Source organism: Ptychodera flava, chromosome 22 (genome assembly GCF_041260155.1).
Source record: "Ptychodera flava strain L36383 chromosome 22, AS_Pfla_20210202, whole genome shotgun sequence".
Classification (NCBI taxonomy): Eukaryota; Metazoa; Hemichordata; class Enteropneusta; family Ptychoderidae; genus Ptychodera; species Ptychodera flava.
The window spans coordinates 11142705-11169947 of record NC_091949.1 but is presented as its reverse complement, the minus strand read 5'-3'; the positions used below and the strand labels follow the sequence as shown (position 1 = coordinate 11169947).

The 27243-nt window shown below is 35.6% G+C and overlaps 1 protein-coding gene across 1 annotated transcript; it reads right to left on the bottom strand.

Moving 5' to 3' along the window:
• Window positions 1-5214: 5214 nt before the first annotated feature.
• Window positions 5215-26568, bottom strand: LOC139122669 (inorganic pyrophosphatase-like). Its single transcript, XM_070688273.1, has 13 exons — window positions 26342-26568; window positions 21713-21771; window positions 20713-20769; window positions 17584-17703; window positions 17017-17103; window positions 16554-16617; window positions 15885-15947; window positions 15215-15255; window positions 14483-14569; window positions 10549-10634; window positions 9430-9499; window positions 6817-6856; window positions 5215-6137 (listed from the first exon to the last, which is right to left on the bottom strand). The coding sequence occupies exons 1-13, from the start codon at window positions 26553-26555 to the stop codon at window positions 6106-6108; spliced, it is 1020 nt and encodes a 339-aa protein (XP_070544374.1). The 5' UTR covers window positions 26556-26568; the 3' UTR covers window positions 5215-6105.
• Window positions 26569-27243: the final 675 nt, after the last annotated feature.

Here is a 27243-nt window from a genome sequence, read left to right as displayed (position 1 = left end):
TTAGATATTTGAACTATAGATCCTTATTATCAACTCGTTCTCGTTAAAATGACCCGATGGAAGAAACTTCCTTCGAAGAAGTTCAACGCTATCTGTGTCAGAATTCACGCAGCTTCATTCAATATTGCAAGCACAAATACAGACTGTCTGTATGGCCCGTGAAATCGCCAATCAGTAGCGACTTCATGGGAAAGCTTCAGATAACAAGCGACCGACTGTGCGATTTTCAAATTTGCACAGCGTGGAAACCGGACAATATTAACGTCGTAACTTACCTTACCTATACTCAGAATTTTGAAGAGAATATCTTCTGAAGCGCTACCTTCTTCTTGAACAATTATTTCGGCGTTTTGTATTCGACGAGTCAGCGCTCTCTTAGTATATTAGGCTCACATGATATTACTTGGCAATGCACTAAGTGAAAGCTATTATTACGTATACTATTACACTAGTTGTGTGACACGTTTCCCCAGATACAACGAGAATCTGTGAAATCACGCTAACTGCAAAAAGGAATGTCTGTGACACGATTTTACTTTTACTCGTGAATTTGACCATTATTAATAAGATTTCCCACTCGGGAATGGCTCTTTCAAATCGACGAGGACATATATACTTGCCTCCAACAATGCCTTAATACTCATCATTCGTGATTAAATCCCTGTTGATCACGAGTATAATAAATATGATTTAATAACGACGGCGATAACTATGAGATTAAGAGATAATCAGCTCACAGTTTTCTCGGTAGCGAATGGAGGTGTCTCTCCTCGAATAGTATCAATCAACGATATTAATAATGATCAGCAAATGAGGTATGTGACCTCAATGAATGATCGGGGTCAGACGATACACAGTTGAAAACTGTCATTCAATCAGGAAAATAAAAGGGAACAGTATTGTACAGCTGGGAAATATCTTAGTGTCCTTCTGGGAACATATTAATATAAATGTTTATAACAACAAATGGGTAAAAATGATATAAAAAAACTAGTCACGGGATAATCATTTCACACAGGGATGAAAACTACAAATAATTAAATGGCATTGAATTTGAACCATTTTACTGTTTTCTACATCAGATCATCACGTTCTTCGGAACTCGAGAAAGGGCAATGGCCATCAAGATTTTGATGTAATCAAGGAAATCTGTAAAAAATCTTTACGATGGAGATCATGTACATTTATAGATAAATAAGTGTTTACTCGCAAAGTATTATTATGATCAACGTAATGTGTTTTATTCCGGTTCAGCAAATTCTGTTATTAACACCCGCTCATGTATTTTGGGTTTAGCTCATTTTGATTTTGCCGAGTCACTTAACGTTCAGTTTGATTAAAAGATAAAAATATTGAAAAATAACGTTTCAACATGATTATATTTGCTTGATTTATCGGTAGGTGTACCCGTGTTGCAACATATTTTTATTCTTTTCCTCTAATAATCGAATTTGACTGAGATTACTCAGGAAAAACTAAACGAGTGAAACCCACAATAAATCAGCGGGTGTTTGTTGTGTATCGTCTGTTTTGTCAACAAGCGTGGAAAATGTGTCCACTACACTTCGCTAGCCAAGGGTGTTTATACAGTCAAGGGAGAGCACGCCGACCCAACCAGGCTGTGAGAACAGGACAATGATGTCTACCGACTCATGTCATTCGTGTTTGCTACCTCGTGAATTCCATCCTACACAGGTAAGGAATGGCAAGGTGTTGAAATGTAACTGAAATTTGGACAAGTTGATAAAATAGTTAATATAGGCAAGAGGTATTGTTCTTTTCTGGCAACCATTTGTTAGGTCTCGAGTACTCCCCACTTGTAATTTGGAAGCCCGATTCCCCCAACTGTAATCTTAAGTTACGCTCGTTCCTGGAGGACACTTCCAATCATAATGCAGTGGTAATGAATTCGCCTATCGATTCCATTGGATGGTGGGTTGAATAAAATAAAATAAATAAATAAATAAAATTGTACCGAAGTCATTAGTCTGAGAGGAAGATAAGGGATTGATAACGCCTGTGAACTTCTTTCCCAACGTCTGACAGGCGTACACCATTACAACTTCAAGTCAACCCCCTTTGCGTTGTCGCTTAAAGAGGGACGTTACATAGGTGTACAATATTGAATTTTCTTCAAAAAAGAATATATATCTTTATACACCATGTCTACATTAAATGTATATAGATACATTACAAGCGAGTTTTTTAGGTTTGTAATATATTCAGCTTTTGTCAAAACACAGAGATTAATATATATATATATATATATATATATATATATATATATATATATATATATATATTATATAGGATGAATAAATTTGCACACGTCTACTGATCTGGTTGTATATTTTCTGTTAATTCTGTTGGTAATTTTGATACAACGTTTCGTCCTAAAAGTAGGATTTCATCAGGTTGAAGATGTCGTTTATGTGTGGCACTTTCCATCTGCGCCACTCATAAACGACATCTTCAACCTGATGAAGTCCTACTTTTAGGACGAAACGTTGTATCAAAATTATCAACAGAATATATATATATATATATATATATATATATATATATATATATATATATATATATATATATATATATATATAAGTACAAAGTTAACGTCAAATACAAAGTAATTGTATCTATTACTCAAGTTACTTCCTTACGATTACACTCTCATCTATATGGTTCAAACTTACCATTATACTTTTTTTATGTGTTGAAATTCAATAAATAGAGACCGACAATACACCCACTTAATTCTTTCATTATATATATATATATATATATATATATATATATATATATATATATATATATATATATATATATTATATATATATATAATATATATATATATATATATATTTATATATATGGGACTTTGAAGTTTTGGTACATAGAATCGTATTTCTTAATCCATTGCAGAGAGAGAGAGAGAGAGAGAGAGAGAGAGAGAGAGAGAGAGTATGGGGATGCTTTATGCTAAACTGACATTAGCTCTGTCAAGCTTTGGAAAGTCGCAGTTTTACAGCATAAGCTTACATGAGGTAACATCCCCACCCCCTCCTCTCACACTAGAGCTGCTACTGTTCAATGAATGTAGAAGTCATGAGCTTCGCTTCACTAATGACTTTTCTTTCAAAAGCACACTGGCTTTACAAAATTGATATATTGGCATTAGATTGGCCCCAGTAGCTTGGCTTTTCTCAGCAATTACTGACTTGGCCACGGCGTTCACCCATGATCTACGCAACGGCCTGCCTGAGTGCATTGCCTAAATTGCTTTCAATTTACTTCGATTTGATATTTGTATGCCCAAGGACTTAGGGCAAGCCTACATCGGCATCTTTAGTGGTTGCTTTTCATATTTATTAGTAATCCTTTACGCAAACCATACATTTCATCATCAGAGACGACACGTGTCGATCTCATTGGACAGAACTTTATTATTGTGAGTATCTTTGGTTGATATACGATTTTATGATAATCCTATGCCATTATATCTGTTTTCTTAATATCTGTAGAACAGTGTGACGTCAGGTTTGACGCACTACATGTCTCTCATGCTGTATTGATTATTTATTATCTTTGGTTGTATGATTCGTGTATCTGTTCACTACATCAACAGATTGGTCTGACTATGAAACAAAGAAATGGACCATTTACAGACGACTTTACAAAGGAGTTGCCTGAAGCATTTTTCTCCCAAGGTCATCTGCCTAAATCAATGGAAATATATTCCATGTACCTGAACTTTAGAGTCCTATCAACCCACAAACAACTTTAGAGGCGGTTAGTGTAAAAAAATGGGTTCTTTGACAAGCAGTGATGTTTGACCAAAATTGAGAAACTCGGCCGAGCAAAATTTACATGAGCAAATTTCTCGTCATCTGAACAAAGTGAGGGTTGGGTTTGGAAATCAATTACACACAAATTTTTTGCATAGTGATTTTAGATAAGTGCTACATTGATGGAGGGTGGCAAGCAATGGACATCCTGTTCTCATCTTTGGACTACATATACTGATCTATCATGTGAGTTTTATACTTAGAATTTTGTTGGGTATTAGACATAGATTGAGTATATCCAAAACCTTTGTTGGTCATTGCATTGTGACATTTCAAAGTAAAGGGATGGCCCATTACAATTTCTACGTTCGTTTGATGGAAAGCGAAAATCATCTGATCGAAGCAGCTTTGGCCTTTGATATAATTCGACAAAGCAACTTTTAGTGCAAGATTTTTTTCAGACTGTTTTTAAACTTTTGTTACTTGTGTTTTATGTGAAAAGTACGTCTAGTTTTTCTATATTTTATTGACTATGTTTGAGTGCTTTTCTAACACGATTGGAACTCAATTGGGATAATTGGATGAGAGAAATTATAACGAAAGTTTGATGAAATCGAAATTTTTACTGCTTAAATTTTACAAAATGATAGAAAACTAAAAATTACAATGTTTTCATCGAACAAAACAACAAAATTACGTTAATTATTGTACATCCCTTAAATCGTATTCATTTCTATGAAAAGGTGGTATTTTTAAGTAAATGTCATAAAAAACGAGACAAAATGCATAAAATGTATCTAATGAATGACTTTGAGTTGGGGTACTTTTAAAATGTCCCTTACTTTTTCGTCAATTTGGGGCTTAGTAAACACTAAATGTAGTCAGGGCACTTTTGAAATGACCCTAACTAAACCATAAATCCATCGAAAAACTTCATTTTGGTTGGGGAAAAGTACAAATCGAGTTTAAAACTAGTATTTCAGTACCAAAGAAAGTATAGACAGGTTCGCATATTTTCATTCAAATGTAAATAATGTTCATAAGTATTGAGCAAGATTGCATTAGATGCAGTCATGCAATGATTCTTACTCATAACATTTGCGAAACATCGAAAATTTCGGACACAATTTTAACGATGGTTCACAAAAACGGTGTAATATTGAACAAATGTCTCAAATTTTTGAGAAATTGTGCCAATCCAACTATCCCAATTTAGTTCCAATCGTGTTTTCTTTAGTTTTATAAGCACGTACTCGAAATAGAGAATAAATTAAATAAATTAAATTAAAATTTTTAATTGTTTATCTAGCTACATATCCGACATATGAATTGTGTTTTGCCAAAACACTGAAAGGATTAACTACACCACGTGAAAACAGAAGCATACACAGATAGGATCACAACCAGGAAACAAAAGACAAAAGCCAGATCACTTTTTACCTTAGTCATTTATTTTTGATCCACATAATTTACAACTGCATCATAAAATATCAGCCTGAGACACAACATGTCAAGTCTTTCATTTGCATTTATGACATGAGATAACTTGCAAGCTGCCGATGGTATAAGATGATATTCAATTTATTTCAGAATTAAATCTTTGTCCTGGTCAACTTTCACACTTGTCTTGTCCTGTGGTGACTGCGATGATCATTAGAAAAAAGTTGAAACTCGCAGTGTTACAGTATCATGTATGATTTACTAACGGTCAAATATTTCATGAAATTCACTTGGTAAGTAGTATGAGAATCCGGAGTAGGCTTTGCTTGTTTTGCAGTTTTGGATACAATAAGCTAGTGTCTACCTACTTGGACTGCATAGATTTTAGAAGTTACATTCTAGGTTTTGATGAATTAAAAGATTTGCCATAGATGTGCCATAAAATGAAAGAGGCAGTGGCGTTGACATTCCCTGTCCCTAAATCTAATAGCTATACTGTGATGTTATTGAACCATTGAAAAATTGTAGCATTGGCTTACCACTGCCTTGGTGGTGCTATTGTATTAGTGCTAGTAACACTAACAGAGAACAGATGTGGTGAAAGTTGACACTTTGTACCAAACACCAGAAGTGCCAATGATCTTGACTTCCAAATTCAAAAGAAAGATACTGGGTTGCATTGATCAAATTTTTCAAATTATCACGTCATGATTATCAAAAAGCCCAAATGAGAACTAATCTAGGACTAAAAGCATTGAAAATACTCCAAAATGAAATTTATGGATATTCCTTGAGACTGAATTAATGGATTATACTGTGCAATAATTAAACATAACTTGATATGTATCCTCCCAGGAGCAATCATCGTTGTGAAGTCTTCTTATAGTTTGGTAATATGGTGCCACTTGTCAACTGTACAAAAGAAATGAAACATAGTGAGCTCGAAGACAACATTTCCAAATTTCTCTAACCACTTTCTTTGCAACACTGATACTAAAAAAGTGTAGTCTTAGCACAAGTAATTATATAGGATATACGTCAATGGCTGTAAATAATTTTTGAGGGCATTGCAAGTATATTTACATATTCATGATCTTAAAAATTGGTATTTAAATAATATTTTGGACTTTTTTGACCAATGAGGTGCAATCATGGCATGTTGGCATTGAATTAAAATTTAAAGATAAGAACATCAGTTGTTGTTTTTGAGGGTTTAACCCTTTTGCCCCCATTTCCCTGTCTAGAGGTCCAATGTTACCATAGAAAACAATGGGATTGGTTCAAACCACGGTGGTGACAGGGTTAAAAGACCCTACATGAGCAGGACTAAATTCAAGGTGAAGCTGTCCATGTTGTCATAAATTTCACTCCATCTTCTAGGTCCCCCAGTATACTTGACTTGTTAGTTACAGAAAACAGACTGAGTCCCTAACAATTACAAAATTTCTTGTCACATTCAAGAATCTCTTCATATCAGTATGTTTTTGTTAATGATAGTAAAAAAGTGGCAAATTATTTCCACCATGAAGACGATAACACTGTGCCAGAATAAGAAAGACAATTACATCTTATATAACACTAGAGTACCTACCTTCAGAGTTGATGGGTTCAGCCGGGGCTACAGGCGCACTCTGGTAATGGAATGAAAATCAAGAGTTAGTTGTGATTTTATTCCACACTGAAGATGTCAGTGTATTGAGGATCAATATCCAATCACACATACATGTTACAACAGTAACGCACCTCGTGGCTTTCTTTTTTCACTCAATAAGTATTACAATTCTTCCCTGTTTACAATTTACCTTGAGTGTTTTGAAATCGAAACAAAATATAGATTTTAACTTCTTTATTTATGGAAATAGAAACAATGTAATCCTTTCATCAACTGAGTACACCACAGAAAATGGCAGCCATTTTGAAATTCAAAAAATTGTTAAGTTGATGTGATTTGGTTCTTGATCCAAATCAAACATTTGCTCTGGCCTCTTACATTTTATTGTTGCATTTCACAGAGAGTCATCTCAAATTTTCCTTCTGATCAGAGTAATCTAAAATCTTTATCCTTTACATTCTCAGTTGAATCTGTTAAATTTTTTGTCTTCTCATACCTCCCAAAACAATACAGACCAGACTTGAAAGCAACCTATAATACCAAGTACAAGGCTTTTTTTTTCAGAAATAAATGTCAATATTCATGTTTTTTTTGCGATATCAAGAAAATTGTAACATGTGGTTGGAAGTTTGAAATGCAAGTTCATAACCAGTTCAACACTGCAGTAATGTACTATAAGCCCATGGGATAAGGGGACTTAGCTTTTTTAAGTTTCATTTTTTGAAGGTTTGTATGGGCTAAATACTCCTGCGGCTCACACTGTTATCACATTGAAATCTTTTCTACCATAACAACACTGAGAGAAAAGGAAATCTTCGCAGGATGCTAAGCTTAATTCTACAGATTTTACACAACACATTCAATGCTAGGCTCCAGATACCAATGCGACTCAATCTTCTTGAATTCGATTGGATTCCCTCATCACTCATCGAATGCATTGCACAGTACAATTCCATTACAAATCTTACACTTAGAATGCAATCAATGCCATTAGAGATTATTTCCCTTCCATTGACAAATAAGGCCAGTTCAATCAATTCACATTCAATTGTATCCATGGTAACATTCCAGTTGCAAGCCATTCTACGAATTCTCAATTTCAGAATTTCCTTCTTATTTAGGGGGTCTAAGTTTGCATTCAAGCTTTCCGCTTTACATATTGGATTTATGAGAAAAGTCCATGACAAGGTCACATATACTTGACCCTGAGAATACAGAATTCACCATTCTGAAGAAATTTCTTTTGAAAATAAGGTTTTAAACACCATACAAAATTTACTCTAATCCAGAATTTGCACAACGAACCCCGACTTCTTGTTGGATTTATAGAAGTAATAAAGTTTTCTTCAGGGAAAAATGCGTATTCAAAGATTCCTCATGCAAGTTATGAGTAAACCTTAAAAATTTCACTTATATATTATTGGTACAAAGCACTGAATTGGAATATGAGGTTTCACGACTGAAACAGCGCATCCGCCTAGTTTGGATGGCTGGCATTTGCCACTTGTTGGTATGTTATCAATGTGAGAGTTAGCAGGCTTGCAGTACACTGTTCATTAATGGAATCTGTCCAGCATGTGAAAATAGGGAAAAAAATGTCACAGAAACATGGATTTGAAGGGCCAGAAGCTGTCATTTTTGTTCTATTTTTTCTTCTTTATTTTGATCCAACTTCACTTCCTTTCTCTACTCTCTGAAGCAGTACATTTTCTTATCTTCTTTTTTGATCTCAACTTCATTTTCTTGTTCTAATCCCTGAAGACTATTGAGGTACACAGTCAACTTGCCTTTCCCTGTACATAGTAGACCTCATCATTCTTGTTTACAGTTGAATTCTATTATTTTATATCTTAAAAGTTCACTACACTGTGTCTCAGTGCTCCATATATGGCTTAAAATGCATTTATAAGAAAAGATAAAGATGAAGAATAGAATGTCTGTCAGACAAATATAAACGAAGCTACCCTTTGCAACCAAGCGACCAAACAGCCGATAGAGCTCTGCTGTGTTATGTAGAGAATAACTATTTGTGATATGTTGATGAAGAAGGTGGAAATCTTTGATAGGTCATTTCCGGATGGCCTGACAAAAATGGCAAAAATAGCCGCAAAAATACACAATTGAAGATTTCATCATAATTTGAGTACATTACATTAAGATCATCTCTAAGAACATATCAACCAATGATATCAAATGAGTAGTTTTGAGAAACAAATTTTTTGACCAAAATTGGCAAAAATTGCCCCAAAAATACAAAAGTGCAGATTTCATGATAATTTGAATATATCACATTTTGATTACCTCTATGAACCTGTATACCAAATATAAAAGCTGTCAAATGAACAGTTTCAGTGAATTACATTTTAGATAAAAAATGATCTAAATTTGCATATTTCATCACAAGTTGAACACATGTGGAATAGGTCATCCCTAGGCACCTATAACACAAATATTAAAGGAATCAGACTAGCAGTTTTGAAGAAGCTAACCCACACACGACAGAAGATGGACGATGCCAGACATCCACCTAATAGATAAGCTTGGCGTAGTACACAGCAAAGCATAAAAAGAAAATGTTGATTGTGTACTCACCTTATCTACAATTGCTTGGGCATCCTCTTGGGTCATCATGAATGGACTGCTACCCACTGATACATTCTCACTGGTCAAACAATGATAGTAAAAACGAGTTAACATACACTTTTTAAAAATACACCTTCACAGCAAAAATTCAGAGCACACATCCTTCGACACAGTACATTGGCCAGATTTTAGAAATAATTGTATTTAAGGTAGTTCACGCCTCAAAATCAAAAGATTTAAAGTTTTCTTTTGCCTAAAACTTTCTTTAAGAAAACTTTAAACTATTCCTTTCAAAATCAAGAATAAAAATCAGGCGTCAAAAACCAAAATTTGGTAGCAAAGAAACAAAGTACCTGATATCTACTGACACTTAACATTCAAAATGGCCACTACCCCTGTGTTAACACTGTGGGGAAGAATATAATGCTTGATTTTCACAAGAATAAGCCACTGAAAACTTACAATGAATTTCAAAATCGCTTGGAATTAAAACATGCTAGGATGATTAGAAAAACGTTTCTGGCGATAGAAAATAACTCTAGCTGCATCCATAGCAAACGTACTCCTTTGATAGATTTTGCAACAATTTAACCCAATTCGACGCCCACTGTTCTCACTCACAGAACACATTGAGTGTAGGAAAAAAACCAATCGTTGTACCGACCCATACACACTGTACCGAGAAGAAACCTATCGTTAGCGCTCTGTGCGGTTTCATCGACAGGAAATGTGATAAAGGCAATATAAAAATGTTCAAATAGTCAGTGTACAGGTGAGTTTTTCAAATTGGGGGCAGCAACACTGACGACGTTGACCGTGGCACAGTGAACGTTGTATTGGGTGAAATTGTTGCAAACTTCAGCGAAGTAGAACATTTGTAATAAATGTAGGTGGCGTCATTTTCTATCACGAGAAACGTTTTTCTTATCACCATGCACGCTGTAATTCCAAGCTATTTTGAAATTCACTGTAATTTACTTCAAGAACTTCCAAATGAGCCCATACTAGCTGTAGACTGAACGTGTGTTGTAAAAGTTTAGAGTCAGAATATTTTTCCCCAAGTTACATTCTACCTAAACAAACCATGAGCACGCAGTGTAGAAGTGAATTTTATGTTGCAGGACTCACCATGCAATACCAGCAGAATCAGTTTTCTTGGCTACAAGATTCCTCCATTGTTCATGAGTTTCTGTGATAATGTTCAAAGCAAATGCCTGTGGTTTAAAAGAAAGATAAAACACAACAGGAACTTTTAAGAATTTTATAACAGATATGCTGCTGTGTCTACAGGTACTGACATGTAAAAAGGCTTAGCTTAAAATGTGCTTTCATCTGACATGATATGACAAGTTATGTACATTATTAAGAAACAGGCTGAAATACGAGTTTATAAATCCCTGCACATTTCCTGCGGATTGAGAAAGAAGTGATCAATCGTTATATCTATAACCTGTGTCCAGATAGTGCTCCGTCCATGCACATTTGAACATTTTAGCTGACCAAAAATTTCACCCTTTCACTGCCATGGTTTGGCCCAAACCCATTGTTATCAATGACAATTGTGGACCTGTTTACAGGGAATTGGGGTGAACAGGTTAAAAAACAGGTCAGTGCAATTCATATAACTGAATCAAACCATCAGGTATTCTGAGCGGAATTGATTTTTACTTGGAATCTGACATCTTCAGGATCAATACATGCCACAAGGAACACTTTTAACCTCTATTTTAAGCTTACTCAAATATGTGTATGTGATTTTATTTATCAGCAGTATAATTGGGTCTGAAGACCTTGTCACTCTAGCTACCAAGACAAGACATCATGATTGGCAAGTGAGGACATTGCAACCAGTGATCTTTGAGGTACATGTAATTTGGTACAGAATTCAGCCACCACTGAAAAGTCTATTGAACATTGTAGAGGACAAGAAACAGGTCATGACAAATCGTCTACACTGATGGATATCCCACCAATAGAATAGTCTCAGATCTTATGTTTTCAGTTTACCTAGAGGCACGTTATTATTTGCAATGATAGTGGCCACTTTAGTCTCTACAGTCACATACACAACAGAACAGATGTGCTATTCTTATACCCTTTATCTATTGAAGTTTTACTCTATAAGATTAAGATACTCTGTTGGGAAATTGCTTTTTTATATATAAAATAACTTATTTATATCGATGTGCAGATTTTCATGCAAAGCATTTTCTGTGTAATTTTTACCCAGCCAACTTTTTATGATCCAAATATGCAAATTGTCATATCACATAGCAGAAAATGTCATATATTATATTTGCCATAATTTTGGATATTAAAAAACCTATTTGAAAGTATTTGTAAATATATACATGTACATGTGTTTATCACACAAAGCTACCATAAGCATCATCTTTTTAACGATGAACACCCAACAACACCCACTGAGGTTGATTACACTAACAAAATACCAAAAACCTCTGCATTAAGGTGACGCTGCACCCAACATACCGTATTTTGTTCTGAAATCACTTTTTTGAAAATATTCATTCAATTTCAATAAATTTGTCCACCCAAGATTAAAATATTGGTTGGGTTCACCTTTTAGCTTGTCAAGCAGCCATAAGTTGCGTGATAAAGAAGTGTTAATTTATGCAAATGTATGCAAATAACCCTTTCCTGGCTTTCTTTTCCTCCCAATAGGGCCGTTCACAGTTTACGTCACTGTTCTCTCATTAATATGCAAAAATAAATATTTGTCCGCATTTTTAGATTACGCTTTTGAAAATTACGCATGCAAGAACGACGAAAATACATCTCAGTGGGCGACTGCTAGTGTAACAGTGAATACTAAAAAACATATTCACGACTCAGAGTACAAGATGCAAAAACAGCCACGCATGCAACATTGATAAAATTTGTCCGCATTTCAAGCTGCGTGTCCGATGTCGCGCGCGTACAGCTATATTTAGTAACAAACCTGTAACCGTGAACAAGGCTATTTCAGAATTTCCAATTTCCAAACAATTTAACTCCACTCTGGCTGGGTCAAATTTTCTTAAATTTCCTCATAATGTTCTTTAAATGATATATAACAAAACGACTATTTTGTTTGGCAATGAAGTTGTATCATTTTGAATAAGAGGCATTTTAATTTTAATTTCTCACTTTTTGAGTGTCAAACTTTCAACCCTCGCAGTTCTACAATGAGGAAAGATAATGCAAAACAAAATTGTCGAAATTTCTACATATACTCTTCTTTCAAGTGAAATATTACATTTCAGAAAATAGTGTCAAGTTTTTGATGTAATTTTTATCATTAGTACCAAAATTGAAGTTTTTTACCCAAAATTTACACCCACTTCATCATTCGGGTAAACTACTCTACCATATTAAAATTTAGAGTCTCTGCTTTTTGAAAATATATATGAGGATGTTTCCTTGTCATCTTTAGTGAGAAATATTGCTTTGAAAAAAATTGTGTTGGCAACATGCAGCTCCACCTTAAAATCATACCTCATTCTGACTTGTGAAAAATGCATATGAAAAATAGGAAGCAAAAGTTTTAAAATCACACAAATCTCCAACCAGGTCAAGCCAGCACACAATCATAATTACAAATAGAAGCTATGATGGCGTTGCACTTAAACCACAATACTTTTTTCAAAGCAACAGTTCCTATCAAAGATGACATGAAAACTCCCTACAGCAGAGTTTAAAATTTAGTATGGTAGCCAAGTTTACTCTAAGGATGAAGGGTATAAAATTTGTTGTAGAAAACCTAAATTCTGGTTTTAATGATAAAAATTACGTCAAAAAGTTGAAACTACTTAAGAAATTTGATATTTGAAACTGGATATATGTGAAAAAAACTGGCAATTTCGTTTTGTTTTATCTGTTCTCATTTTTAAATCACAGGAGTTGAAAGACTGACAATGTGTAAAAAAGTGAACAAAATCATGATGTGCAAAATTGGTATGACTTTTATTCAAAATGTACGAACGTTATTGCCAAACAAAATTGTTTTGTTATTTAGTATTTAAAGATCATAATGTGAAAGTTTCACAAAATTGAACCACGCTAAAATGGAGTTATCCTTTTTTGCAACATTGAAAACAGGATAACAAAGAAGACAGGAAATTGGGTGATTTGCATAAATTTACACTTCTTTCTAACCAGACTTACGATTGCTTGTAATGCTGAAAAGTGAACCAAACCAATGTTTTAATCTTGGGTTATTGAATTCATGAAAATCGACGGAATCTTTGCAAATAAGTGATTTTGAGCAAAATATGTTATATGCAACACCACCTTAAAACACTTCACACCTTCCATTTCAAAACTGACAATATGATTTCTAACATAAATGCAAATCATCACTCTGCTTCAAGCCATGCCACTGACCTAACCAAGGAGATAATCAACGGTCTACAGATCATCCATCCCTCATGAGAGACACTAGCCTCTGTCACATCGCGCGCTGTCACATGATAATAAAATGAAGAAGACAAGGGCAATAATCCTCCCTTGAAAGGTTTTGTATAGTCACTACAAGTGCTTTAAAAGATAAATTTAAAAATGAAATATCGAAGGATTGCACTCAAAACTGATCTGAAAATCTAAAAATTTTGTTGAGATTTAAGAAATATTTACACTTTAGAAAAACAGAAATGCTACAGGTCAACAAAGGACTTTGTGAATGTAAACGGTCCACATAGATATTTTACACCTATAATCAGTAATAGGTCAACATCAGAACTTGAATGATCCTGACAACATGTACATTGCAGAAGGATATTTTAAACTTCGCTGCTCTAGCGCCCCCTAGCGTCCAATGTGTAAGAACTTTCTGTTGCCCTGTCATCACAATCTGTTCAGTGTGAGTGGCGCAGGGATTTCCATCATGTTAGTGAGGCTTTTCAGGCAAAATATATGCAATCACCAATATTATAGCCTATGTATATCCACTGATCCTGTTTTTGTTTGTGTGATCCTAGAGAACTCCTCCCTCAATGGAGAGAACAAACTACATAAATAATGATGAAAAATGCATAAAAATTATGATTAATTCACTTCTGTTTACCTTATCTTTTGCCTGTCCCTCAAAAGCAAACTGGTTTTCTGGCTTTCCATCTGGTATTTTGTAGATTTTGAACCATTCACACGTTGCCTGTTCAGTAAAAGAAAAAAAAACCCCAAAGTTTACCATTACAATAATCATGAACATTAAGTATCAAATAAATTTTAGGAAATATATGGTGAAACTTGCATCAGGAAATATATACATGTACACAATTGTGAAATCAACAAATATTATGCTTGAACCGTGCTGAATAATATTTGGGACATCAGTTGAAATTGAAGTACCATTTTAAAACTCAATGTGGTCAGTTTTTACAATTCATCATTCAGATGACACATTTATTTTTAGCCTTTAAAACGCTTTTGGATGGAACAGGATTTTTATAATTATTTGGAATCCAGAAATTGATTCTTTAGACATAGAGGGCGCCCTTCTGAGCACAATTGCTACAAATGCTTTGCTGGCTGTAAAGCGATGCTTTAACAGTCTACTTTCAATTTCATTTTGATTTCTATGCAGCAATAAGTTGCATACACATTCCATAAATTATCAGAGAGCAAGCTTGCATATTTTGCCCCCTGCGTCATGGATACCAGAGAGCATCCTGTGAACTAAAAGGCAGGCAACATCGTCATACTCAAAAATATACACAATGTCATGATACTGAACCACTGTCATTGTCCATCTGCAAGAGCAAGATGTCAAGAAAACTGTTTACAGTCAAGTTCATACCTCAAGAAATCCTGGCTTTAACTTCTTGATATCTTCAATATCTAAATAGCAATTTTTGATAAAATGCCAAGCATTAGATTTAGTGAAGGGTGATATGACATTGTGACATTAGCACAAATTTCACAATTGAGACTCAAAAATATTTTTTTAATTCTACATATTTTAACTGACGATGGACATCACCAGCTACTTTCTGACATTCTGAAGATTAGTTTGCATATATTCTTCATTTTCTTGAAGCTACACGTATAATTCTGACCATAAAACTTGTTGTGTAAAAACTGACCGTTGTTCTTCCCAGGAATTTCTGATAAAATGCCTAATTAGCATAACAATACAACTTATGTTTACTAATTTCTCTATTGTCACACCTAAATTAAAGAGTAGTAGCCACTATTGCTCTGGGGAGAACACTGGTCAGTATTTCCAAAACTCACATGTTGATGGACTGACAAATAAGGTAAAAATCTCCTTTTCTGACTAAACTATGAGAATCTGCGATCCAATTTGCATAGTAATATATTACAAGGATACCCTCACATGGATAGAGAGTTGATATTTACAAGTACAAGCACTGACTAGCTGTTCTCATATCATGGCTGCAGAGAAGAAAATCTTTACGGTTTTTCTAAGGTTCCCTTGGGACAGTATTACAGAATAAAAGTCTTACCATTCATCTGAGCAGCAAGGGGGTCTTTGACATCTATTGCCAAAATCTTCCAATCTGTTTCACCTACAGTTCAAACACAGTCATTATTAGGAAACACAGTCCACCTCAACATTTGCCAAAAACTAAATGAATTCAAATATCCCGTACCGTAATTTTGCCTCTGATGAGTTACACAGACAGGATTCATTGGTTGATAAAGATTTTTGCAATCAGAGAAGTAGCTTCAAAGAACGACAGATATACTGTGTCAAAGAACACGCCTAATTAATGATAGGAACTTTTTTGAAATACACTAGACCATAGATTATCTTAACCTATTGGGCGACAGGGGATTTTGTTCAGATATGTCAACAGTTTGTTATTTGATCAGATTATTATCAAATGGTTGGGGGTCATCATTATTGGATTGACTGTTCATTTCCTGTATCAAGAATATGCAGACATCTAGTACCCATGCAATACAAAAAATACGGGAAGTTACAGGCCTGTGGGTGCACGATGGCGGGATTACTGATGGTGCAGACGTTTGCATACACTGGGCGGAAGTTTTTGAATTCTCATAGCATCGCTTTGAACGTACGAGAAATTTGGATAATCATGTCTCTGTGTGAACTTGACCAATGAACTACTTACATAATTCAAAAGTCACGAATACTGCCATGTTCTTACCTTCATCAATCAATGCCATGATACCAAGTACCTTGACTTGAATTACATCACCACGATTTGCAACCTGGAAAATTAAATCAACATGTGATAAACAATTATTCTATACAACTCTCATCATCTTCAGTATAAAACAAATGACATAGGGATTGCAAGGTTGCCTACAGGTCCCGTCTATGTTTACTGTGCTATATGCACTGATGCTGTAGAGCTGGGTTCAATTCCTGGTACAACCACTTATTCATTCATTTGAGGTACGCTCTGTTAACTAATGTCTCATTACATCTGTGACCTCAACAAAGTGATTGCATTTCACACTGTGTCACTTTTCAACATTGATTGCATTGAAAATCCCCACCGTGAAAATTATGCATGAGCCATTTATGGGGGGGGGGGGGGGGGGGGGGGGGGGGGCACAGTTGCATGCTGGGTATAGGAGATCAGACAGGAAAACCAAACATCTTACCCTTTGACCTATTTCACAGACATCAATGGGGTCATTGTCACCTTTACACTCTGTGTGTTGATCACGATGATTGGGATCTTCCCAGGTCTGTAAAAGACAAAGATATTCTTGTATGACAGACACACTCACACTGTCTTACATCACTGCTGGAGAGATTTGCTACCCAATCCTTTTAACTGAGGTTCTATGCCTTGCTTCACTGACACTCCAGCACTGGTATCAGATAGACATAGTTTGTCGGTACTACCACTATGAATAAACTTCACAGAAACATCAATTTAAGCACAGTCACTCCGCTAATGACTGTTGTTTACACTCAACAGTAAAGAACATAAGCTCTTTGAGGCAACAGATTTCTGGTAAGCTGGTTTTGATGTCCACATTTCCAATGCATCTTTCTTGTCGTTCCCTTCAAAAATTATACTGCTAAAAATTTTAAGGATGACAACATGAATAATTGTGCAAAATGCAATGTTTGGGTGATTTTTCTGATTGTCTAATGCTATTTCTATCAAAGAATTCTTCAGAGTTACAAGAGAGCTGGAAAAGCAAATAGTACAATCTTACCTGGGGAAAAGCCCCATAGTTCCAGATATAGCCGTGATGTGGGAAACAGTTTTTCACATACCGAAGGTTACCCTTTTTGACATCTTGTTTGATTGGATTCAGCTTCTCTTTTGTGGCGATCTGAAATGAATTGTATGCTGAATCAGACCACAGGTTGGGCTACATGTATATATACATGTATCTACAAAATGCCACATTCTGACTTGGTAAATTGCAAAGGAAGTGTTCTGATAAACCACTGAAACAACTTAGTCAGTTCACAGTTTTCACATGTTCAGTATATTAAGAAGATTTAGACCTCATTTTTTGATCTGAATCCCAGATATTTGGCCAAATTTCATGAGTTTACTCTGTGAATCCTGGATGACAGACTATATGAAAATACTATATCATTTACAATTAGTTCACCTTTACCGAGAAAATGACTGTAAAAATAACAAGGAAGCTTCCTTAACCCTTTCACCCCCAGTTCCCTGTATACAGTTCCAACTTTACCATAGAAAACAATGGATTTGGGACAAACCATGGTGGTGAAAGGGTTAAACTAAGGAAGCTTCCTCAAACCTTTCAAGTAAAAAATACCGTCAAGGACAGTGTGCTCACATTCAGTTTGAATTGGTCCATTCAAGAAATATTTAAACCAGGAAAAACAAGAATGACAAAAGCAAATAAGGTCTCCAACTTAGGTACTGGAGGTCATCTTTAGGAACATGCATATCAACTTCTATAGCAATGGGACAAGCAGATCCTAAATACATATGTCAACAACAAAAAATAGACAGAGAAGGTTTGATGAAAAGAAAAGGTGGGAGTGGGTAAAAAAATGTACAAGGGATCTGGTAAAAAAGTAATGCCACCTCATCAATCTTCTAAACCCTACCCCCTCCTGAATATCAAATGTTCCATCCCTTGGTATTACATAAGGCCAGATAGCAGGAAATGTATTTACAACCTTGGGGAGTTTTTTAATTAATGCAATGAGTGTTATCATCCTAATGTAAACAGCACTTAAGTTAGTTACAGATAGTGAAATGCCTTCCACTGTGGGCGGTGATTTCAACATCTGGAATTATCCTGGATCCAAATTCCTCATCAGTTCTTGTATGTCTTACATAGTAAGGTACCACCACTATTTCGTGGTTCAAGATGGCCCCATTGCCTTTGTCATCATCTATATGTTCCTTGGACCTGGTAAATTTCATAGTTTACCTTGAATGATAACGATTATTGGACCTGATTTGATGTCTATTACATAGAAAAATTGCTAAAATTGGTCTGCAATGAAATAATTCACCTCAGCTTTGTTTTCTGGATCAAATTTTCCTACAAATTGATACCAAATATGACAAAATTATGTTCATAGCCTTCAAAACTGTCTCACAACATATCCTGGGTTGGTGTAGGTCATTTAAGGTCACAAACTGAGAAAATTACCTAAAATATACAAATTTGGGAGTTTCCCAACACTTTGAGCAGAAAATTTATCTAATAACATCCTTCGGGACTTTATACCAAATTACAAAGCTATCAAACAAGTTATTTTGAGAACAAGTTTTCTTGACCAAAAATGACAACATTGTCTTAAAAATACAAATTTGTATATTTCAGGACAATTTCCACATATCTAACTATTGCCATCTCTGTACGTCTGTGTACCAAATATAAAAGCTGTCTGTCCAGGGGTTTTAAAAAGAAAATACTGTTTAAGATTTTTTTGACCAAAAATGACAAAATTGCTCCAAAATAGTAATTTTCTCAATTTTGTCATAATTTCAACAAATTTGAAGAGTAACACCCTTGCAAAGATCCAATCCAAATTTGAGAGCGATCGGGCTGGCTGTTTCAGAGAAGAAGAATTTTTACTGAAAATGAGAAAAATCACCAAAAAGTTCAGTAAAAATACAAAATTAAGGATATCTTCACAATATCCATAAAACTGTGTAAGGTTTACCTAAGGTACTTGCACACAAATTTTCAAAGCAATCAAAACAGCAGTTCTTGAGATATTAATTCTTGACCATTTTCACATTTTGTAAGCTCATCTGCATAATTTTGGCAATGCAGACTTCATTTGAGCAAAATCCCATCTATAGCCCAGGATGCATCCACACACCAAATACAAAGCTGAAATGTGCAGCGGTTTGGGTGTTTTTGATGTTGACAGACATACTGTACGTACATACATACATGTACATACATACATACATACATACATACATACATACATACAGACGTCATCGACTTCAGCTTATACGATAAACTCACATTGGTATAACCAAATGTGAGCTAAAAAGGCATGCAAGAACACACAAACATAAATTTAAGTCTGACTATTTCGACAATATGAAATGTCTTTTATCACTTCAAAGAACTTTTTAATATTCTAAACATGTGGTTCATTGCCCTCTAGTACAAGAGTGATCTTCCAGTCATGGCAGTTCTCTCTTCATACCTTCAAGTTAAACAATTAATTTTTCTCAAATTCACTGTGTTTCCTTATCGTGAAATCGGATACTTTGTGTGGTTCTAAGAATAGGCCAGGTATAACTAATTATTCAAGAAATGTGGTATTTTGCATACTATGATAGTCAAAGTCCAATGCAGACTCGTCTACTCCATATCTTTCTGTGACATGAATATCAATAAACCATGCGAGTACTTAGCATTCCCTTTAGGTCCATGACCCCTAACATTACAGGTCCATGACCCTGGTTTTACATGGCCTCCTACAACCGTAGCTATGTCATGCAAGGTACACTAAGACCTGCACATGGAGTGTACAAGTGCTACAATGAATGGATATTTCAATGTATGTCCTTGCTCACTACTGATTTGAGACAAAGAGAGATCCACGGCCAAAACTGATAATTCAATAATCAGACAATAAAATTCACACAAACTGAATAAGAAAAACTATGTTATAGTTTCAAACACCTTAATGTCATGTGCTCACAGAGAATTGTGACACAGAAGTAAGTGTGACTAAACACATGAAATGATTACATACTCATCTAAAGGTTCGGATCAGTATCTATTTATCAGGTCACAGCAATAAATTTATTTCTTAATATCAAAAGGAAAGCAGAGAAGAAAATAAATCTCACGTTAATGTTTCAAATCAATACTCACCTCCATTTTTGCATTTGACCATCGCGGAACCTCTACAACCATATTAAAAACAGTTTTCTGCAAAAAGTGAATCAAATAATGTTGGAGTTATGTATTATGTACCGGTAAAACTTTGAGGTCTTTTCATGTAATTGCATGCACAGGGAATGGTGAACTCACTGCGGGGAGACAAACTGTTAAGGTAGTATGAGCCTCCAAGTGAAAAACTTAAAACTTTTGCTCAAACTTTCCTCAAGGAATATTTCAACCATTCTCTTTCAAAATCAAAAATCAAAATTGGAGGTTACCATGCAAATTTTGGCACAAGAGACGAATAACCCAAGATTAACTGATATTTGAAATTCAAAATTGCCACCATCCCTGTGTTAACTCTATGGAAAAAAAACAAAATTTTTGATTTTCGAAAAACTATGACGGTGAAAAGTTTTCTTACACCAAGAGCTTTTAAATGAACCCCCACAAGTGGTAGATCAGGTAAGAATTATTAAAGTTTGAGAGTGACGTGAATATCTGTCCCTTAGGTGCATTCTACCTTAAACATCTGCTACAGTGAAAATTACACATTGAACAACTGCAATATTTTTGAAATTGCAATATTTTTGTTTTTGAAAAATCTATTTCCACAACTTTTTTCGTTTTTGTAAAATTGTTTAACTCAAATAGTGATATAAGCCAGAAAAGCTTTTTCCCCTTTCAATGAAGTTAATCTTGTTGAGCAAGAAATAATTATTCAATGACCAGCTTTAATCAGAAACCTTCATCTGAAAGGTTCTAAAAACTTTGTGTAGAATTTATCTAAGTCTGAATAAAAACTTAAGATTTTTTTGTCATTTTCAGATGATAATTCAAAACTTTCAATGTCTAGATTCATCTTTATGTGACCTGCTGATATTTATTTCACGGTCAGTGAATGAATTTGAAGCTTTTAATTTGAAGCTTTTTAATTACAAAATAATTTTTTGTTTGTGTTTACTTCTGCAAGTAGGTTACTGGCACTCACCTCGGCATTTGCATGAAGAGGTATATCATGGAATGGAGACACGAATCCATTGGCACCCTCTGGAAAATAATTCAAACCAGAATCAGGTAATTTTATCGAGTCATTGTTGGAAATAAATAAGAAACGTTAACATATAGGCTTTGTAAATATATTGAAATAAATTGGTCTCTTGTTAGAGCAAAATTTGAACAATAACCCCTATTGCAGGAGAATATGGCAAGAGGTCTGGGTACATTGCACCACATGGAGCACAAGCCACTAAGCGGAGTGCTACATGGACAACTTTGTATCCAAATCATATGTAAACCTTCCTATATATACATGTAGGTGTATTCCATTCTATCATATCATTATTATTGAGTTTCTGGCATGTAAAAGTTGATTTTCCAGTACTTTTCCAGCAGAAAAGTAGCAAGCAGAATAAACCATTGAGCCATCGTTACTGAATGAATTTCAGTGCCTTAGACCAAGAATCGGCAATGCTATGGATACTATGCGCCCCTACTCGACTTTGGCCGCGAAACTAACCCAGATGACAGTGATGGACGTACAGTGGTGAATGATTTAATAGGTCAATTCTATGAGCAAAATTCCTGAACAGTATCACCACTCTTTCATTTAATCATTTCCATGCATTTTAGAACAGTAAATCATTTCATTAGTTCTAAAGCCCATTTTTCAACTATCTATATTAAGTGCTCCCTGTCTCGCCATTAACCTTCTACTGATATGCGAGTTGAGAGCCCTGTTTTAAAGCACTGCCAGGTATGTTGCTAACAATATACCACAGCAAACATAAGCTCTCTTCCACTCGGAATGGTGCAATGGCAAGATTGGCACACTGATATAATATAATAGCTGTTTCATTCACAATCTCTTCAAGGGATACAATAATGTTTTTTTCATATGTGAAAAATTTACCATGACCTCAAATATGCATATTATGAGTGAAACGGTAAACCTGGATTTTAAACTTACTGATGACTTACAGCATGTTTTAGTTGGCATTGTAAAAGAATCGCTCTTATTGTTTGAAATAAACAAAACCAAATAATGACGTTGACTTGTTGAATAGATCACTGCCACAATGCTGAGGTGTTACATGTGAACAGTAACCTTAATGCTTTCACCAGCATGGTTTGGCCCAAACCCATTGTTATGAATGGTGATTTTGGACTAATTTACAGGAAATTGGGAGAGAACAGGTTAAATAAAAGGCATAAAACTCCTGCCATGTAACTGTGGCTACATGCCTTTCTTGTTGTTACATGTACCCTGTAAAATCTGTTAAACATTTGTAATAACCACAAAGCAACAAGCATTCAATAATGTCGATGCAGTGTTAACTGAGAAGTATTTTCCATCAACCTGTTCACGCTGTAAACAGGTCCATACTCACCACTGATAACATATTCAGTTTGGCTAAAAACCATGGCGATGAAAGGGTTGAGCAAATATAGTAAATCATGGGTTTGGCAACGTGAAGTTGAAGTGCTAGTTTGCCAGGTAAAATTTGACCTCTTCTCACTGTAGTGCCGGAATATTTTAAAATTCAGGAAACCCTTTATAATGAATGTCTTCACGTTCAAGCAGATGCAATCCTTGTTCATGTTTGTGGGTTAAAAATTGTGTTGAATTTAAATATTGGGATTTGTTTGACGTCTACATAAATGGAATTTACAAGGTCAATGCCATGTCACAGTGTAACTGTTTCAGTTAATCATGATTTGAACTGGGACATGCTTTTGACATGACCTTTGAACTCATTGACCAGATTCACAGGCTTTTTGTCTCGAGTGTAAAAAAAAGAGTCCGCCTGTTCACATTTGTAATTTAATTCAACCATGATGATGATGTTGCCACAGCAACAGGATGCATCATGCTGATGGCCACTGTGAACAATGAAATAATCTGAGAGACACATGTGTTGCCCTTCATCCGAGCAATGTCCACTGAATGATGAGTGTCAGCTGTGAGTTACATGCACACAACTGATTTGCAAAGCTATTGTTATGCGAAGAATGCGAACTTTGATTCATCCGGCTGCTATTTACGGATGACAAACTGAAAGTGAAACAAAACACAACTCTATATGTGTTCTACACTAAATTTTGAAACCCAACCACAAAACTCATTTTCACACACTAAAGCTACAGTACAATATTGGAAATATTTGAAATAGAGCAAATGATTGAAATTTACTGTAGTACTTAAAAAATACTGTTGAAAATTTGTACCCTGAATTCATACATTGCAATTACTTTACATGAAGTTGACAATTTTTTAATTTTCTTTTCAAAACCTTTTCAGCAACAATGTCTTTCTCCTATGAATCTTTCATTCATTTGTATTCACACTCTGTGCTCTGATTGAATGTATCTCTTTGTTGAGACTTTTACTATGGTAACAACAGACCAATCAACTGATGGGAGTTACATACATGTACAGCATGTCAGTATTTCTTGTACCTCCCTACCAGGTTGATAAGTCCATAATTTATTTTGTGTGACATCAGAATATCAGCCATAAAGACATCATCAATCTGTTCATTTATCATTTCTGAGAACAGAATATCAAATATGTCATCAAGTTCATGATCAACTTTCAAAATGCTTATTTCAATAAACCAGAAAACATTGTCACAACATCCTTCGATACTAAGTTTACCCTTCAATTAAAACAAATTGCCTTGTCATGACAGGGCACCAGCGTAGTTAATAGTAAATAACAGTTTTAGTGATACTCATGGTTTATGGAGGGACTCTGCTATACTTTTAAAGATTCAATTTGCAAAGTGTATACAGAACTGTGATTAAAAGGTCTCCAGTACCTGCCACAGAAATACTTCATTCTCATTTGCGTCTCATTAATTTGGCTGTGAACATGTTGTCATGGCAACACTATCAGATGCTTGTATTTGCCAGGGCCACAGTACGTTCAGATATTCAAAAGTAGGCCACAAAAAGACAAAGTTTTTACCTTTAAACATTTCAAGAATACATCTGACATTGGCAATGCTGGCGGTATGATGACGAACATATTTTTCCAACAGTATAAAGTCACCAAACAACTGCAATTATGAGACATATTTTTTTATGTTTTAAAGCTGTTGAGGCTTTCGCTTTCTGACCTTTAACCTTGAAGTTTTGAATAAAAATTTTCTCCTATGTGAACTGGAACTGTAATAATTGTGTATATCATTGATCTTTTTTCAATGATACCATGTCATTCTGTGCATAGTGAAGCTTTGCGATGACTCAATTTCTTTTTCCTTTTTACGCATCAATTTTTTGTTGGTCACATTGTTCATAAAGCAAGTGTTAACGTTTCTGATCAGTCACGTGGCAACATTAAAAAGTGCATATTTTTTATACTGATAACACTGAACTGCTAAAAAAATATGCAGGACTTTATAGGATTACATTACTGCGTTCTACGATCACATTACAACTGTATGATCTGAATTCAACTTCATTTGCATGCAGGTTTGATGTGTAAAGGGATAAAACTAACCCAATTTCTCATCCAAAATTTTCAAAATAATGATCCATCTTACCACAGAGTTGACACCTCCACCTCCATGATCTTGCAAAAATCACTCATCTTTTGTTGCATGAAATGAATCCCACAGCTATGCGGCAGGACATTTAGCTATAATACTTTCACTTCTATCTGGCTATTATATGATATTTAAATGTCATGGTCGAATATGATTGCTTGAATATGTTAGAGGTTATAAGATCAAAAATAGTTATAAGTGGGGAAAAGCAAAAATACACATATTGCTATTTTCTACGGTCATTTTCGTTTCTTCAGTAGTCACTTTACAAACTAATCGATTATTTCGACAGGAAAAGATAAACTGCAAACAAAGAAACAACGACGCGTTATCAAGAATCGTGGGGGGTTCTTTTTTCACCTCCATGGATAGTTGAACAGCGTCAATCATTTTATCATGATTGATACGCGGCTGGCCACTGCATTGAACAGCAAGTAGGATGTGAGCATAGGCCCTCTATCCACAGTGGATGGAGGGACTGTGATCGAGTTGTTTTTTACGTACATGTACTAATATCATCTCCTGCCTATGGTATTACATCACCATGGAATCACGCTGCACTCGAAATCATGCCTTACATTACATGCATTACATCTCCTAAAAAATCTGAGAACCTTTCAAAGTTTATTATTAAAGACAAACGCGTGTGTAGTGTTGCGGAATACGGTTTAGACAGCTGCGCACGTTGGGTGCAATCAAGGTATACAAGGCACAGGGCGCGACAAACACAATGGTACAAACAGCCACGTAGAATCATAGACCATGAAAATAGAATCACCGGGCTGACGCTAATCGCCGGCTAGTGGCTAGGGCTTCGGACATGTTGGATAAAAGCCTATGGCCAGTGTTCCGATCTCTCCGCCATTACATGCATGCTTTTACTTCCACAAGATCTTTGTAAACTCGCGCCAACCTGTTCAAGAAGGGCACACTTGGGAGTGTGAGAATGACCCTCCACATCGAGTTCTGTATCTATCAATGCGACCGTGACATTATGACAGCAAGGCCCACACACGTGTACTGCTGCCTGTGCCTCGCCGCCATCATGATACAAGGTAAGGCACACTTACTGATATAGAGTCGATAATCGAGTGAGTTCGGTGCTCCTCTTTCAACGGTTGTGTATGACATCTTGGATCTTCGGTTTTGTTGAAAAGCACTTCTACACCCGGCAGCGGCTGTGGAACGATGTGTAGATAGCCCACTGAACACTGTACGTGTCAGGGAACGAACCAATAGAGCGCACATTGGCTGTTTTCCAGTTAATCTCTCCGGCGTGGTCATTAAGACGCGAGTTTCTATTGGCTGATGGGGAGTACACCACACGACGCCCTCTTACGTCAAAGATTTGACCTTGTAGTGCCTTGTAGGCCAGGCAACTGTAGTATAGTACAGTAACCTTGACCACTGCACTGACAGGCCCTCAACACACATGTGCAGGGACTGCCTGACACATTGGAACGCGGAGGGAAGGATGTTCCAATATGAAGTACAGTCATGTGCTTTCATTTGTTGCATGGGACACTCTAATTAGATTTCTTTTGATTTTACACACTGTAGGGGCATAATACCTTGGACACGGGACCTGGACAAGTGCATAATATAGTGTACCTGGTGAGCGATGACTACTTGGTTGCCGTCTTGACATAAATGACTTCCGAAACCCTGCCGTCGGATTGCAATGATGCCGGGGCTTCGACGGGGGTGTGATGGGGTGAATGCGGTGGCTTTCGAAACAGGTTGTGTGAATATGAAAGTTTTGAGTATTAAGCTTAATTTAATCTGTAAAGTCAATGGAAAAGCACAGATATAGTGGTCGTGCTAAAGGATCGAACAACTTCATCAAAGTCGCAACCATGGTGCATATGAAGAAACAATTATACCGCAACGAATATTAAGCTTGCTCTGTCCACATTAACAAGCATATATGGGTTTTGAGTGATAATGTAAGTATTTTTGTAACAATCCCTGC

Coding starts and splice junctions, on each gene's coding strand:
- LOC139122669 (XM_070688273.1), bottom strand. CDS start 26,555: ATGACCACGCCGGAGAGATTAACTGGAAAACAGCCAATGTGCGCTCTA. Junction 21,772..26,341: donor CGATTATCGACTCTATATCA/GTAAGTGTGCCT, acceptor ATTATTTTCCAG/AGGGTGCCAATGGATTCGTG. Junction 16,618..17,016: donor TCTGTGAAATAGGTCAAAGG/GTAAGATGTTTG, acceptor TTAATTTTCCAG/GTTGCAAATCGTGGTGATGT.